At 38.3% G+C, this 18022-nt stretch overlaps 1 protein-coding gene across 1 annotated transcript in view; it reads left to right on the top strand.

Moving 5' to 3' along the window:
• Nucleotides 1-18022, top strand: part of CC2D2B (coiled-coil and C2 domain containing 2B) — a 109246-nt gene that overhangs the window by 63733 nt on the left and 27491 nt on the right. The window contains exons 20-24 of the mRNA XM_023511778.1: nucleotides 6231-6317; nucleotides 9585-9676; nucleotides 10731-10901; nucleotides 12235-12328; nucleotides 14347-14456. Of these exons, the coding sequence (XP_023367546.1) occupies nucleotides 6231-6317; nucleotides 9585-9676; nucleotides 10731-10901; nucleotides 12235-12328; nucleotides 14347-14456 (554 nt within the window). The remainder of the gene's footprint in view (nucleotides 1-6230; nucleotides 6318-9584; nucleotides 9677-10730; nucleotides 10902-12234; nucleotides 12329-14346; nucleotides 14457-18022) is intronic.

Below are 18022 nucleotides of genomic sequence, written 5' to 3'. Positions count from 1 at the left end.
GTTTTCTGCTGCATGTGGCTATTTTGCCAGAATACCATTCAATAAAAAAAAAAAAAAGAATAAAAAATCCTGATTTTTGGAAAGAATGCGTGAACAGGTGGGAGAACAGGAAGGGAACATACGGTTTTCTGCTGCATGTGGCTATTTTGCCAGAATATGAGTTTTATATTATTTTTGTTAATTTTATAATGTTAAACTGTAGTAATAACAAATAATTGCTGAGAAGTGATTATCGAGAACTGCTTATCAAAGTTTGCATTGTTGTCAGGCCCTGCCCTGCCCCATCCCCTGCCCCGCCCCGCCCCCCGGCCATGTCCCACCTTACCGATGTTAAAATCTGGTTACCCTACACAGGTGGGGCTTGGCTCCAGTTGCCCAGGGACCACAGGCTTAATGAAGCAGTTGCACAAAGCTTCCATCTTGGAGCTGATAGTGCCCCGGCAACTCCTCTGCTCAGATCCTCCCACTCTGGAAGGAAAGGTCATCTGGCTTCCAATCACAGGATGCGGCTCAGAGGACCCTCTCCTTAGACTACTCTATCCCAAGCCAGTGAAGGTTATGTGAAGGCCACTGCTGCAAGGCTGAGTCCCATGCCAATCTAGTACTATGTATCTGAGAATACAATATTGTGTCAGCTGGAGAAACGCAGGATCAGTTGTCACCACATCCATATTGTACCTGTTGTCTGGTGCAATGACTCTGCACATACTCTAAGCAGCTCAATTGTCTGTCCAGATAGAGAGGCCTGTGGTGGTGAAGGGAGCCCTCTCACAACTCAGCCACAGTGCTTGTGGGGTGAATGCAGTGTCCTATTATTCTATCCTCCTAATCTTCCTTACCTGTAGATGCCTCCTCACAGAGCCCCTCAACCTCGTTGAATGTATTGCTGCATCATTTTCTTTTCCACACTGAGTGTCTCACATTGCTTCTCTGTGATTTCAGCGTTCCTTTTGAGAACAGCTATCTGTAGGTAGGCATCTGCTGCAAATACTTTGCTTGAGAGCACAATGCTCACTGACTGCTTCTAGTCCACCATCTTCCCTCAGTAATCTCAAGTTTTAATTGGTTTATTAACTTAAACTTTGCTGAATTATTATAAATTGATAAGAAAAAAGATAAATTTTTAAATATTTGGTTTCATTTTATTCCAGACTGAAGGAAATTGCAATAAGCCACTTAATATTAAAGATAGTAAAGAGCCAGACAGGGTGGCACATGTCTCTAGTCCTAGATAATCTAGAGGTTGATGTAGGAGGACTGCTTAGGCCCAGGAGTTTGAGTCCAGATTAGGCAACAGAGTGAGACTTTGTCTCCAAAAGATAAATTAAAAAAGAAAAATAGGGTGGTGCCTGTGGCTCAGTGAGGAGGGCACTGGTCCCATATACCGAGGGTGGTGGTTTTGAACCTGGCCCCAGCCAAACTGCAACAAAAAATAGCCGGGCACTGTGGCAGGTGCTTGTAGTCTCAGCTACTCGGGAGGCTAAGGCAAGAGAATCTCCTAAGCCCAGGAGTTGGAGGTTGCTGTGAGCTGTGACGCCTTGGCACTCTACTGAGGGCAATAAAGTGAAACTCTGTCTCTAAAAAAAAAAAAAAAAAGAAAGAAAGAAAGAAAGAAAGAAAAGAAAAAGAAAAATGTTAGATTCTGAATATAAAAAAAAGTTTTTAAAAAATAGTAAAAATTATTTCAAAAAAGACTCTGGGAGACTGAGGTAGGAGGATTGCTTGGGGTCAGGAGTTTGAGACTAGCCTGAGCAAGAGTGAGACCCTGACTCTACTAAAAATAGAAAACTTAACTGGGTGTTGTGGCAGGCACCTATAGCCCCAGCTACTCAGGAAGCTGAGGCATGAGGATTGCTTCAGCCCAAGAATTTGAAGTTGCTGTGAGTTAGGCTGATCCCACGCCACTTAACCCCAGGGCAACAGAGCGAGAATCTGTCTCAAGGAAACAAAAAACAAAAAAGAAAGTCATTTAATAAAATTCAATGTTTATTCATGATGAAAGCTTTTAGCATGCTAGAATCAGAAGGAAATTTTTTCAACAGAATTAAAAAAATGGTTCAATGTTTTGGATTTTTCTACTGATGCAAACTGTATTACATCCTATGTAGACTTAATGGCTAATTTTCAGAAGCTTTCCCATTAATGTCAACAACATAAGGATACCCATTATCTTCTCACTGTTTATAGGAGTTAATGCATTAAGGAGAAAGGGAAGGAGGGAGGGAAAAAATAAAATTAAAAAAGACACAGAATTCTCCTTGTTTGCATGAAATGTTTGTCTACATGGAGAATACAGGAGAATCTACAGAAAACCATCCCAACTGATAAATTTGTTGAATATAATATCCATATTTTAAAATGAATAGCCACTTTTTTATTGCAAAAGGAAAACTTCACAACAGAGAAATCTAGTTGATCCCACCTCAACTCAGTGAGGGAACTTAATCTTATTAATTGTAGTAGGCAGAATAATGGCCCCTAAATGTGGCCCCCCAATCCTGAAACCTATGAATATGTTACATTACATTCCTTAAAATAGGGAGATTATCCTGGACTATATGGGTGGGTCCAACCTAACTACATGATTCTATAAAGGCAAAAGACTTTCTCTATCTGAGAGCAGGAAGATATAGCAAAAATAATGTAGGGAAAAGGCAGAAAAGGATGTTTGAGAGAGCCTGAATGCAGCTATTCTGGCTGATGTCAGACCCTAGCTACCCTGAACAAGGACATCGCTGAGCATGTTGCCAGACTGGGAATACCCAAAGATGGATGAATTACTAAGCCTTACGATGCCTTACGACTAAGCCTCAGATGCCTTACGAACTGTTTGTGCTTGACTTTTTGGGATATCAGTTTATGATTGATCTTCTTGGCTTGGCCTCACAACAATACTGGTCAAGTTTGGCTGTTTCCTAAAAGGGCTTTTTAACATTTAAAAATATTAACATCGCCCCATAAGGGGACCCCTTTGGGCTCAAGAAAGGACCTCTACTCTGTGGAGTAGGATCTGTTGTCTGTCTCTCTCTCAGTAAAACTTCTGTCATTAGTTAGCTTATTCTCAAATTCTTTTTGACACAAAGCCAAGATCCCACAGGATCAGTTTGTGGGGTTTTCTTCCTTTCACTGGGGAACCCCCTACATCAGAAGGAGAAATCGGAGAGATTCCTGTCCTCTGTGAGATTGCTGGCTCTGAGATTTAGGGGCCTGCATACAAAGACAGAAAGTTCCTGGCAAAATTCAAGCCCCTAACTTACAGAGAGTGAGGAAAGTGAACCTTTGTCCTACAACTAAAGGGAATGGATTCTGGCAACAACCTAAATGAGTTTTGAAACAGATTCTCTCCAGAGCTTCCTAATAAGAACCCCATTGGCCAACACCTTGATTTCAGCATTGTGAAATCTGGAGCAGGATAACAAACTAAGCCAACAGAGACTTTTGACCTATAGTACTGTGAGGTAATAAATTTTTGTTATTTTTAAAGCTGCTAAATTTGTAATAATTTGTTAGGGTAGCAATAGAAAACTAATTCTCTAATAAAAGAAAATCAAGCATTATTGCTTCTTAATATGAATATGATATAACATGAACTGCATAGAGTACCTAGGCAGTCTTTTGCCAAAAATGTATATTCTGAATCTAATCAACATGTTAGACTAATTTTTATTTACAAGAAATACAAGGGATTGCAGATGCTGGCATAGACGTGGAGAGAAGGGCACACTTTTACACTGTTGGTGGAACAGCAAACTTATACAGCCTGTTTGGAAAGAAGTATGGAGACTCTTCAAAGAACTCAAAATAAACCTTCCATTTGATCCCACAATCCCATTACTAGGGATCTACCCAGAAGAAGAAGAATCATTTTATCATGAGGATATTTGCGCTAGATTGCTTATCAAAGCTCAATTTACAATTGCTAAAATGTAGAAACCTTATGAATGGATTAATGAACTCTGATATGTGAATGCCATGGAATACTATCCTGCCATAAAAAGGATAAAGACTTTACATCTTTTTATTAATCTGGATAGAGTTGGAGAGCATTCTCTTTAGTAAAATATCACAAGAATAGAAAAGCAAGTATCCAAAGTACTCAATTCTAATATGAAGCCAGTAGATGAACTAATACATGCCCACGCAACAGAAAAACTCAATTTAATTCAAGTTGAGGGGATTGGCAAGGAGGGAGGGTATGAGAGGAGAAGGAAGGAAGATTGGTATGCTCCCACCTAATGGGCACAATGTAAAAGTATACAGCACACCTCCTGGGTACGGGACACAGCTACAACAGGAACCACACCTAACAAAAGTAAACATTATAATCTACTCATTTGTACCCTCGTATTAATTTGAAATAAAAAAAAAGAAATACAAAGGATAGAGAAATGTAATGTTATAATGCAATTCCAAAGCAGTGAAATAAAATAGACTTACTATGCATATGTGAAAACATTATATTTGACATAGATGTCATTACAAATCAATTGGAAAGGAATGAGTGAGCCATCAGGTGGTTCTAGGATTATTGCTAATACACAGGACATAAATAAAATTAGATTTGAACCTCACAAAAATAATAAACACCATATATAATGAAGATCATTTGTGAAAAGTAGACATTAAATGGGTATCTAAATCTTGGGTACAAAAGTAGTTCTTGAAACATAAAAAGTATAAATTATAAAAAAGGTTAATAAATTTATGACATTAAAATTAACCCACAGATTAGAAAAAGTTATTTATTAAAATATTAATATCTTGGATGGCGCCTGTAGCTCAATGGGTTGGGTGCCGGCCCCATATACCGAGGGTGGCGGGTTTGACCCCGCCCCAGCCAAACTGCCACAAAAAATAGCCAGGCATTGTGGCGGGCACCTGTAGTCCCAGCTACTCGGGAGGCTGAGGCAAGAGAATTGCCTCAGCCCAGGAGTTAGAGGTTGCTGTGAGCTGTGTGACGCCTCAGCACTCTACCAACGGTGATAAACTGAGACTCTGTCTCTACAAAAAGAAAAAAAAATTAATATCCAGAGTATTTTAACTCCTACAAGTTAATACTTTAAAAAGTAAACAAATATTATATATGTCCTTATGTAGAACTCGTTACTTGTCAACAGAATTAATTACAAAATTTCTTGTGGATAATTAGAAGAACAAATAACTTACCTTCAGATGATAAAGTATACGTTGTAATATGGCTAAAGATTCTAAAGCACCTACTTTATTGTTCTTCTGTAGTATTTACTGATATCTATAATAGAAAATTATTCCCAGGCTGTGCCTGTGGCTCAGTGGGTAGGGCGCCGGCCCCATATACCAAGGGTGGTGGGTTCAAACCCAGACCCGACCAAATTGCAACAAAAATAGCCAGGCATTGTGGCGGTCGCCTGTAGTCCCATCTACTTGGGAGGCTGAGGCAAGATAATTGCTTAAGCTCAGGAGTTGAAGGTTGCTGTGAGCTGTGACGCCATGGCACTCTACCAAGAGTGATAAAGTGAGACTGTCTCTTAAAAAAAAAAGAAGAAAAGAAAAGAAAATTATTTATATTTGCATTGTGGATGTATACTGAAAATTCATAAATAACAAATGCAAAGTTACCTTAAATTATGTAGATGAAGCATTATAACATAATTTTGTACTAACTATATATATAATGCTAAAGTTATTGATGATACTCAACATGTATTGAGTACTTAGTAGGTGCCAGGTACTTTACAGATATTGTTTCATTTAAATCTCAGAAATAATACTGTGGTGCTATTATTACTATTATCAAGGAGGAAACTGGAGTCTAGAGGAATTAGTCAACTTTCTCCAAACCGCACAGCTAATAAATAGCAGGGCTTACTTGAATCCAGGACTATCTGCCTCCAAAGCCCATTCTCTTAAACACTACACTGTACTTTTCCCGTTCACTTTCTTTTCAGTGATTACCAGGCAAACACGTATTTTTCTCAGTCATCTTCACATTTTCATTATTTTCTCAGTGATACATTTTCTTTCTTAATCATTACTCTATTTTAAAAGATGAATGGACCTCAACCTAGAGGCAGTGTAGCCATAAACTGTTTTTAGCTAATCTCATGGGAGAATCTGATAGAAATGTTTTCTTCTCTTAATGTCAGAATGTTGCCAATGTCACACAAACTGAAATGAATAGTAATATTTATTGCAGGCATGTCATATCTGAGCTCTATTGAGAAGTGAAACTAACTTAATTCTGTGTTTAGGAACATGAAAGTAAGACAGAGAAGGATATTACAGATGTGAATTCTATTACTACACAAAGGATTGATTCTGCCAATTTCCTGGAAAAGGTAATAACATCAACCCAGTATTATCGATGTGTTTGCATTTACTTTTGTGAAAACTGGTCTGCTGGAGACATGCTATTATACTCTTCCCAGAGACTCAGATGATGAATCCACTTAACTCACCACGTCTTTATGATCACTGAAGAGTTTTCTGTTCTCTTCAGGCTTCCTTCTCAGAGTTCACTTGCTTCATTGACAGTGAGCTCTCAATGGTTAGGGTGTGCTTATGCATGTGTTTTGTTTAAACAGGAATTTTTTTGACATCTCATCTCCTTTTTGACCCTAAAAGTTCACCTTGAGAGATACTCCAGTATATTTCCAGAATGCGTACTTTTTAGTAGTATTGTGCAATGTCACAGACCAAAGCAATTCGGGACATAAAGGGATGAAACAGCTACTAGAAGCAGACAAAAAGAATTCAAAAAATAGATATGGTTTGATATCAAGTCAAATAGTAAAGATTTACAGAACAGTCTGGCAAGGCCTTAGCCAGGTTTGGGGGTTTGGGGTAGAATCTCTCATTGAATTTCATTCTTGATTTCTTTTATGGTCCCCTCATCACTCTGTTTCTAGACTTAGAAGCTTAGACAGAGACTGAATGTGCTCAACACAGTGTCCTATACTTAGAAAATGCTCATAAATAATTGAGAAATTAATGAAATAAAGGATAAGGGCTGAGGTGGTTTCTAAAACTGCAAAAGTGGACTCTCACCCAAGTGATGCCCAGCGTCACTGGTGTTGGACAGCATCAGAGCAACAGTGTAGGGTAATTTGAAAACAAACAAGGACAGCTATGGAAAGATCTAAGACAAACATTCCAGATCCTATGTGGGGACAAATGGGACGCAACCATGTGTAACTACAAGAGTCCCAACAGGTGTGTGAACACCTATTCTTACTACCTGGTGTATCCTTGGCAAGTAACCTAATCACTGAGCCCCACCTTCTTGTATAAAAACAGACAATTATGTTTGCTTTGCTTTTGATGTGAGGAGCAATTGGGCTATAGTAAAAACCTCAAGTGCTATTCCAGTTCATACATCATTACTATGTGATGGTAATAGAATACATACCACTGTAGCTATCCAAGGCACGGGAGAGCCCCCCTTTATCACTGGCAGGTGTTTTTCTCACTCAACCCTGCCCCTAATACCCCTTCTTTATTAGCTCCATATTTTTTAAGAATTGGGATATGCTTTAATAATGAGTTTGTTATCTTCAAAAATAAAGAAGTATTCTTACTCATAAGGAAAGAGAACACATATTCTTCTTATCCTATCTCTTCTTTTTTGTGTCAGGGGAACCCCTGGAGGAAGAGTGGCAGAGGATAAGTAAGGGAGTAAGAGAGCAAGTGTCTGATTTCCTGTGTGCTTGAACTTCATACAGGAATCCTAGGAAGGGGTTTTAATAAAATTTAGTGGTTCTATTTCAACTCCTTGTGAAGACTTCTGTGCTTTCTGGTGATAGTTTAAAACTATAAGTTTGGTACTTTCATGGGATCATTACTGTAACTACAGATGCTGGAAAGGTTTGATCCTGGAGGCCTATTAGGGCCATAGGTACTTGTACTTTCACAGGAGGAACTCATGGAACTGTGAGTGGCGTGTATTAACTTTCTGCTGTATTACTGGGGTCAGTGGTGGCTGAGGCCAGAGTCACAGCAATAAAGAATGGAGCCCCAGCATTCTAAATGCTAAAATGTTTGCATTTAAAAGGGCAGTGCATGTCTTCAGTTTGTCCATTTTGTAAATTTATTCAACAAGTATTTATTGAAAACTTGCTATCATCTCTGACCTGCTGGAGTATGTAGAATATATAAGATAATGAACAGTGCATTTCTAGTATGTTAGAGAGTGAACTGTGCTATGAAAAAAGTAGGAAGAGAGGATAGGATTCGATGGGTAAAGTCGAGGTGGGGAGAAGGGTGCAGTTTTAAATAAGGTGGTCAAAGAAGCCTTATGAGAAGGTTACACTTTCAGTGAAAGAAGCAAAGGAACCCAGGGCACCAGCCATGGAGTTACCTGGGAAAGAATAATCCAGGCTGACAGAGTTCATACATGAAAACTATCAAGTAGAGCAGCAATTTCCAACTTTTTTAGCACTAGGAACTGGTTTTATGAAAGACAGTTTTTCCACACGTGGGGGTGGGGATGGGGAAGTAGGCAGAGCTCAGGTGGTGATGCGGGTGATGGGGAGCAGCTGTAAATACAGATGAGGCTGCTTGGCTGGACTGCCCACTGCTCGCCTCCTGCTATGCAGCCTGGTACCTAAGTTGCATGGAAGACAATTTTTCCATGAGGGTTGGAGGGAGATGGAACTCTGTGGCCCAGCTCCTGAGGGCCTCCTGCCTGGGGTTGGGAACCAAAGATGTACAACCTACCTGGACTATGGGAGGAAGAGCAAGAAGCCCAGTCTGCTTGGTGCCAAGGGAAAGAGAAGAGAGAGAGTGGGCAGTGATAGGAACACACAGGGCTGGTTCACCTACAAGGGAAACTGTTGCCCATCTGACAGTATCATTTTTAGGAGTTATGTTTTTCACATTCCTCTCCCATCACTTCATTTTCCAAAATGATTTGTGGCAGAAAGAAAGCAGAAAATTGCCTCCAGTCATGCCTTTTCCTGGTTTCATGTCTGAAAGCCTCAACCTATAAGGAAAGGGAGATTTGGAGGAGAAAGGGATTTCCTCCGATTAAAAGGAGATATTCAGAGTTCTCCATGTTCCCAAGGCCTAGGGGTACTGCAAGTAGAAGGGTTTAGGAAGATGGTTCTTTCAAGCACTGACTTTCTTGCCAGGCTGATAAAATGAGGGCTTAAAGTAAGAATAGAATTGACTCAGAGGAAATAAAGAAATGTGATCACATTTCTTTCAGTTTGTAGATCAAGATTCATATCCATTACTAGTGGCTATTGTAGAACTGGATTTATAGGGCAGTTATCTCCTTTGGTGAAAAATAGTTTTGGCCCATACATACTATGAGTTAGATGGGGACAAAATATGGGAGAAAAGGGTTTAAGATAAGATGAAATGAATAGAGGACAAAAAAGTGGGAAAAGATGAACTAATATTGCTGTGGCAGTGTAAGAGTTGGGAAATATTTTAATAATGGTAGCAAATGGAACTGTATTTTCCTTTTTAAAATCCCCTTTCCATCCATTGCTTGCAAAAATTAGGAGTAAAATACAGTGAGTGGTGCCAGTAGCATTGTAAATACTGAACTTTAAAATGTAAACAGTGCCATTTCTTAAAATTAAAAAAATGTTGTTTTTTAGATGAGAAGATTGATACTGAAAAGAATTGTCAAAATTAGCAAATTTAACTTGTCAGATATTGTGACAGATTATGAAGAAATTGTATCTACAAGGTAACTACTAAAGATTAAGTATGATATATAAAACTTTAAACTAATAGTTCAAATTCTCTCAGTTATTTTTTATTTTAATTAAGTCATATGCCAAAAGATGCAGTTTCAGAGAATAAAGTGAAGTATAGTGACTTAAAACATATTTGGTCGTTTTAAAGTTGCGTTTTGGAACACCTACATTATAGATTTTCCATTGGATAGTATTTTAGGGTAGTTCTTTGCCCTATCCTCATTGATTTTTTTAGGGCAAGAAAGAAAAAGAAGAGGACAGGTAACCTTTGCCCTAAGATTACCTGTCTTAAGATTGCTACTGAACTAGGCATTGCTGATAGTACCACACTAAGCCTGTGTTTTCTCCCTTGCAAACTGAGAATCCTCATCTACACAAGTGAGATCCGCAGGTAGTAGCTGGGGGAGTCTTTGCTGAAATAATTTAATTCTCATACTGTGAAATGTAAGGCCAAGAATAGAGCTTCTATGTCTCTGGGAAAACTCCCTGGAGGCCACACAGGCAGATTCTTGGTATTACCAATAAGGTTTTAACTGGTTTAGGATAATGAACTCTATGGTGTTTCATTTTCAGTCCTTGGGGAGAACTGGGTGTGACCATAAGATTATAATTCCATGGATTTGTGTTGGCCAAGTTGGCAGCATGTATAACTCACTATGGTGTCAGAGCCGTGGAGAAAATATGAATACCCAGGCACTTATAACAGAATAAACTTGAAAAAATGAATAATCTGTAAAACCATCATACTTCATGGCTTTACTCTCCAAGGACCATGTCCTTGTCTCTCTCTGGATCATGTATACCTAAAGGGCCTGGAGCAATCACATTCTCTCTCAACACAAGGGAACATAATAGCATCAGTTCCTTTGTATGCTCAGAAAAAGATTCCTTCCTTGGATTTAAGACAACAATCTCCTCTCTTAATAATAAAAAGAATATGGTTCAGAATGAGGGCCTTATTTATAATTAATCAAAAATTAAATATCTTTAAACACTACTATTCTGTATATATAGAGCTGATCATATTTGTTACCATTTATTTAGCCAGTTGGCAGATGCAGTTTGTAAGTTTATTAAACCACGAAGAAAATTAAAGCCGCAGAGAAAAGAAAGGAAAAAAGTCACAGCACAAAGTATCTCTGATGGAGATATTAAGATTCTTGTCAGAATAGTAAGAGCCTATAATATTCCTACGAGGAAAGCAATAGTTAATAGGTAAGATAATATGCCCCAATTTTTAGAATTGCAAAATATCTGCCTTAAATGTGATAAATTCCATGCTGTCCTATTTGTAAAACTTTGCACTTGATTAATACTTCATATGCAAAAAATAAATGAAAACTGAAATCTTCATTTAGATAGGCAAACCTACCGTTGATAACACACATTAAGTTTCCTGAAGTTTAAGATTCCCAGAGTAACTTAAACTTGCATATTTGGGGGTATTTGCCCATTCTCACTTTTTCAAGCTATAGCAAATAAATACCTTTTGTCTGTATTCCCTGTTGTGAAAATTCTGAAGCTTGTGCTGTCAACTACCCTATTCCATGCCACTGACTTTCTCAGTATTGGAAGCATAAAGTTGAAGAAAGTGGGTGGGATACTAATTTTGCTTTAGGAAACATCCTAGGAAAGTGGAGGAAACAAATGTGGAATGGTTTATGAAATAAGAATTGTTATAGTTACATCCTGCTCTGCTTTCAACCTGTTATTTTAGGTGACATTTACAAAAGGAAGACTTCACCCATCCTTTCTGTATGCCCTCGGTGGGTTTTATTTGTGTTTCTTGGGCAGAAGATATGTGGGGCCAACACTAGGTATCACAAATAGGTGGTCAAATTAAGGTATATTCATGAACACTCATGTTTATTTGATGTATCCAGGATATTTAGTGTCTCATATATTCAATGTCATGATTATATATTATGAATATTTAATGCCCCAGTGTCTGAAGAATTTTAGATATCATTCTCTGTGTTTGACACATGTGCTCTACTTCATTATTTTATGCTCACCACAATCTATGAATTCCACCTATGAAAAACATTTTGCTTATTGGCTACTAATCTATAATTGCACTCTCATAAAGATTTTGCCTATGTTTTACAAACTATAACCTTATTTGTCTAATGGAATACAGTATTTTCAAAATAAATGTATATTTCAAAGGACATATAAAATCACCACCATTTTCTGTAATAGTTTTTGTAAAAGAAAGAATATTGTAACACCAAAAAAGTAGGAAGGACATATTCTCAAAATATCTCCTGCCTTATTTTCTCATTTTGCTGAAAACCAGTAAAAATTTTATCATAGACTGGATCTAATCCATAGTTCAGCATTTAGGAAACACTCTTGCTGAGTAGAAATTATCAAATGTTTAGTTAGATTTTTTGCCTACAATGTGACAATCCAAAGCAAATTGTATAAGGTTCAGTATAACTGAATTATACATCCCCATAAGAAAAAGACAAAACCCCCACCTACTCCTACAAAACTAATATGAAAACTAATTAAGGTATATGTTTCTATATTGTTTTACCTGAAGAGTCTTGGATATGCCTACTTCTTTGACATCTGTATCTCGCCTCAAACATAAAGAATCGATCCAGTCAGTAGTCTCAGATGAGCTCCTGAATGAGGTAAGTATTTAACACTAGCAAGTACAATATTGATGTTTGCCCTCAATTGCAATTGGCTCCTAATTGGTCTCTTCTCTTCTCTTCTCTTCTCTTCTCTCTCCTTCCTTTCCTACTCCTTCTCCTTCTTCTCCTCATCCTCATCTGGATTTTTCTTTGTTTAAAGAGTGCTTTATCCCCTCACCTTACTCATACAGGTATATCTGTAGCATTTGGGAGGTAATAACCCACCCTCTATTGGTGGATGCTTTGATGGAGATCTACACTCTGGGTAGAAGCCTTGGTTATAGATATTTTTAGTGTGGTGTTTTTCTTAGTTGCTAGTTGTTTGTAGACTGTAGCTATGGTAAACTATGTGGGGGAGATTCCCTGTCTCACTTGGATGAGAGAGAAGGAGGACTTTCCCTAGCCCTATGAATTCCTTAGCCATGTGAATTGTATTGGCATGTCCAATTTAATCTCTGATGTTTGTGTGTAAGAATCAACGAACCCTATATGATTGTAAAAGGCTTTGCAAATTGACCTTCCTGTCAATGGGTAGTCACTTGCTAGATGAACAAGATACAGTGTTGTTTTTGAGACCTGTGGCCAGCTCTAGGCTCTCAGAGCATTCAAATACTCCACCAGGTGATGGCTGGGGCCCTGGTCCTTCCAGGTGAGTCCTTATTCTCTGCCGCAGCAGAGATGGATAGAGGAATGGGGCTAGGTTGAGTGAGCTTGCCCTCAGGCTCTAAAACAGCTGGTTAGGTAGCTGTTTTGACAGGGTTGGAAGGTCTTCTCCTAGCTTCTGGGGAAAGCTCCTAAGGAGGATCTGAAGTGGCCCTATACAATCAGAAAGTCTACATGTCGAGAGGGCCTTCTGAGATTCACAACCTGGCTATCTAGCTCTCAAAACTCCCCTGGCCCACTAGTCTGACCTGCTGGCATGAGACTCTGTGAAATGCTGGTGCGCAGGAAGCTCCCAAATCAGGCACCTCAGGTCTAATACATTCCCCCAGAGGGAAAAGTGTGGGACCCACATCCATGAAAGACTCAGCCTGCAGCACCCACCGCTGGAAAAGGGCCACTGCTTACTAGATTCTTGGATGAAACTTCTCTCCCTGCTGGAATGGGTGAGGGGGTGACCTCCTAGTCATCCTGGGCACCCAATGTGCACACTTACAGCTGTCTTCTCCAGAGGATCCACCCCTATTCAATAGGGCAGTTTTCTTGCAGGGTCGGGGGGTGTTGGGCACTCTTTCAGCTCACAGTGTCTTGGAACCTTAACATTTTTTCCTATCAGTTCTGTCCATGTTGGCCTCCTCTCCACCTGAGTCCAGCTCCTACACCTCTACCTTGTATCCTGAGAATCCTACTCTAGCTGAGGGGCATGGTATTCAGCCCACTTGTCTGACTCACCAGTGTGGGACTCTGCCAAATGCAAGTGACAGGGAGCTCCCAAATCAGGTACCCCAAGTCCACTACAGGCCCCCAAGTAGAAAGGCATGGGAGCCACTCTCCGTGGTAACTTCAGCCTGCTACAGGCATCCATTAAGGGGAAGTGGCCACTTGCCAAGTTCTCAGCTCAAATTGCACTCCCGGTTGCAATTGTTGGGGGAGGGGCAGGAGCACATGTAAGGGAGAAAGGGCCTCCCCCCTTACCCTTTCACTGGGCTCTGAGCCTCTCTAGGTTTGATTAGCATCTATTTCTTTTATCTTCTTCCTTCTTGCTTTGCAATTTTTATCTTTAGGATCCCCGGCAGGCTCTGACACTTAACTCTATGATCTACACCTGATCTGCAAGTCTTCTCCCATCTCCTTTACATGAAATTCATTCTTCCTACTAGGACAATCAAACAAATGGTGTCTCTAATTGACCATCTTGCCCCTCTCCCCAGTAATGTTTATTAAATGAATGATGAAAGAAGATGGCTGTTTGAAAAACTAGGCCATAGTGTTGCCAAGTTATTTTCCAGCCTTATATCTTTATCAATTATATAAAATATTACAAAAGTCTTGTCGATATTTATTATGTGTTTCAGGATATAGTACACCCTTTTGTAGAAGTTTCTTTCCAGCACACTATATACCAAACCAATGCTGCAAGTGGATCTCATCCATGCTGGAATGAAGAAATTAAAGTAGATTTTATGTAAGTACATGGGGTCCATTTTTCACAGCTCCTAAAAAAAGAGCAATAACAAAACTATTTTCTTGAGTCATTTATTGTATATAATTATTGATATAGTCTTTATTTTTTAAGCATTTAAATTATGAAACATTTTATACATGTAAGCTAATATATAATATATGTAAACATAAGTTCTGAAGAAAAATAAAATGAATACTTGTGTATCCACCATTCAACTTAAAAAATAGACATATTACCAGTGCCAAAAGCCCTCTATGCTACTACCTAACTGCATCCACTCTTTTTCCACCTAGAGGTAACAACCATGAATTTATGTTTATCATTTTTCTCTAATTACTCTTTGTCTTCCTTACAATTTTATTTCATAAGCATTTATCCCTATGTATTATCTACTTATGCATGTTTTCAACTTTATATAAGTGAGTTATGTTTATGTATTCTCCCAGAATCTTGTTTCTTTACTTATAGTTGTTTTGAGAGATTCATCCATGTTCATGCTTATAGCTATTTGGTTTGAATGTCTCCCCCAAATTCAGGTATTAGAAACTATTAATGTTTCTAACACAATGCAATAGTGTTGGGAGGTAGACACTAATGGAAGGTGTTTAGGTCATGAGGACTCAACTTCATGAGTAGAGTAATTATAAAAAGGGATTGTGGAATATGTTCACACTCTTCTGCCCTTCTATTGTGTGAGAACATAGTGTTCCTCTCTAGCTTGCCCTTTGACCTTATACTATGTGAGAACATGGTAAGAAGGCCCTCACCAGACATCAGATGCTAGCACCTTCATCTTGGACTTCCCAGCTTCCAGAACTATAAGAAATAAATATCTGTTCTTTATAAATTATCCAGTCTCAGGTATTGTCTTACAGCAGCACAAAGCAAACTAAGCCACTGTTACTAAATAAAAGCCACTTTTGTATAGTATTCCATTGTATGAAAATGCCACAATTTCTTTATGCTTTTTTCTGTTGATGCACATTTGTCTTTTTCCCCAACTTTTTGCCATTGAAAAAAGTGCTTTGGACATTTTTGTACTTGTCTTCTGGAGCACATGTACAATACTTTCTTTTAAAGATGGTGGCTCTCAAGCATTTTGTACAGTAGAATCACCTAAGTAACTTCTTAAAACAGTTTGTTGAGCCTTCTCCCTAGTTCCAGTAGGTTTGGAATAAGGCCTGATAATTCAATTTCTACCAAGTTCCCAGGTGGTGCTAATGTTACCAGTTGACAGCAACACGGATAAACCATGCTCTAGGATATATTCTTAGGAGTAGAATTGCAAGGTTGTAGCTAAAGTCAGCTTCAATTTTACTAAATAATGCCAAGCTGTTTCTAAAATGATCATGCCAATATATACCCTCAACAGCAATATATAAAATTTCCTATTGTGCCATACATATTTTCAATAACATTCTATATTTCTAAAATTATTTATCCCAATATGGTGGATCTAAAATGGTATTCTCATTATGGTTTAACTTATCTTCCCTTATTTCTAATGAGGTTGAGCTTTTGTTTTCCATTTTTTTAAATATCTCTTTCTTAAGAGAAGTTTAGGTTCACAGTAAAGGTAGGCCCAAAGTACAGAAAGTTCCCACAAACCCCTTCACTACAACACACATGCCGCCTTCCTCAGCCTCAACATCCTACATCAGTGTGGTACCTTTATTACAACCCATGAGCCAACATTGACACAGCATTATTGACCAAGGTCTACAAGGTTCACACTTTGTGTTGTACATTCTATGGGTTTTGACAAATGTATGCTGACATACATCTACCAATATAGCATCATATAGAAGAGTTCATTGCCCTAAAAATCCCCTGTGCTTCATCTATTCATCCCTTCTTCCCCCTGGAACCTCTGGCAACTTTGTATTGCCTCCACAGTTTTGCCTTTTCCAGAATGTCATTGTATGAATTAGGATTTTCCAGATAAACAGAACCAATAAGATGTTTATAGAGAAGAGAGAGGAAGAGAGACAAAGAGAAATGCATTTATTTTAAAGAATTGTCTTGCAAAGTTATGGGAACTGGCAAGCCCAAATCTGCAGGATAAGATAGCAGGTTAGAGACCCAGGGGAGAGTTGAATCTGAAATCAATCTGTTGGCAGAATTTTCTCTTCTACTAGGGAGGTCAGTCTTTATCCTCTTAAGGGTTTCAACTGATTGGATGAATTTCACCCTTATTATGGAGGAATTTTACTCAAAGTCTGCTGATTTAAATTACTTCTGAAAAATATCTTCACACACACTCAAAAAAATAAATTGAGAGAGAAACAAAAAAGGAAAAATGAAAACATATTTTTACAGAAAAATCTAGAGTAATGTTTAACCAAATGTCTGGAAACTGTATCATAGACAAGTTGACAGATAAAATTAATCATCACAGTCATATAGTTGGAATCATACAATTAGAAGCCTTTTTAGATGGGCTTATTTCAATTAGTCATATGCCATCTAAGGTTGCTGCATGTCTTTATGGCTTAATCACTCATTTCTTTTTACCACTGAATTAATATGTGCATAGTTCATGGTGAGCATGTATTGCAGTTTATCTCTTCACTTTGCACTTCTTTTTTTTTTTTGAGACAGGAGCCTCAAGCTGTCCCCTGGGTAGAGTGTCATGGCATCTCAGCTCACAGCAACCTCCAACTCCTGAGCTAAAGCGAGTCTCCTGCCTCCGTCTCCCAAGTAGCTGGGACCACAGGTGCCCGCCACAACGCCCGGCTGTTTTTTGGTTGCAGCCGTCATTGTTGTTTGGCGGGCCCGGGCTGGATTCTAACCTGCCACCTTGGTGTACATGGCTGGCACCTTATGCACTTGAGCCACAGCTGCCGAGCCTGCACTTCTTTTTATAAGTTTATTTGCCATTGTTATTTTCTTTTCTGTGAAATTCCATTCCATGTTTTTTGTCCATTTCCCTATTATTTTGTCTATCTTTTTTTTTAAAGTTCTTTACATATTACAGATTCCAGCCCTTTGTCAGTTATATGTGTTAACACTATTTTTATTTAATGGCTTGACATTTCATTTACTTTATGATAGATTTTGATGAAAATAAGTTTTTAATTTTACCACTTTTTTCCTTTGTGGTTTGTGCTTTTTAAAAAGTCTTTTTTAATAAATGGTGGACTTCTTTTACTTTTCTTACTTTAAAACACACATCAATTTGCATTGAAATGGTTAACCATTGCATTTTCTACACTTGGTCTTTGCCAAAGGCAGACAAGCAATACCATTGTACTTTCTAAGGAATGATTAGAGATATTTTCCCCTGTAATATTCTTGTATATAAAAGTATTTTTAATTAAAATAAATAATAAGCCATATTTTGAAATCCAAACAGAAACATACACCTGTGTTTTTGTGTGCTCCCAAGAAAGAAACAAAACAGATGTAGATTAGAATAATCCTGATCCTGTAACTAAATTTGGTGTTTAGGGGCACACACACACATACACACATAATCCAGTGAAAACTGATCTCATTCCATATCCAATTCTTTTAATATTTCTGTTCTTTACTGCTGGGTACAAATTTACTTTCTGACCATTATT

The sequence above is a fragment of the Otolemur garnettii genome, unplaced genomic scaffold (assembly GCF_000181295.1).
Source record: "Otolemur garnettii isolate 467f Iridium unplaced genomic scaffold, OtoGar3 scaffold00021, whole genome shotgun sequence".
Lineage (NCBI taxonomy): Eukaryota > Metazoa > Chordata > Mammalia > Primates > Galagidae > Otolemur > Otolemur garnettii.
Note: the sequence above shows the minus strand (reverse complement) of the source record. Positions and strands in the feature narration are given on the sequence as shown.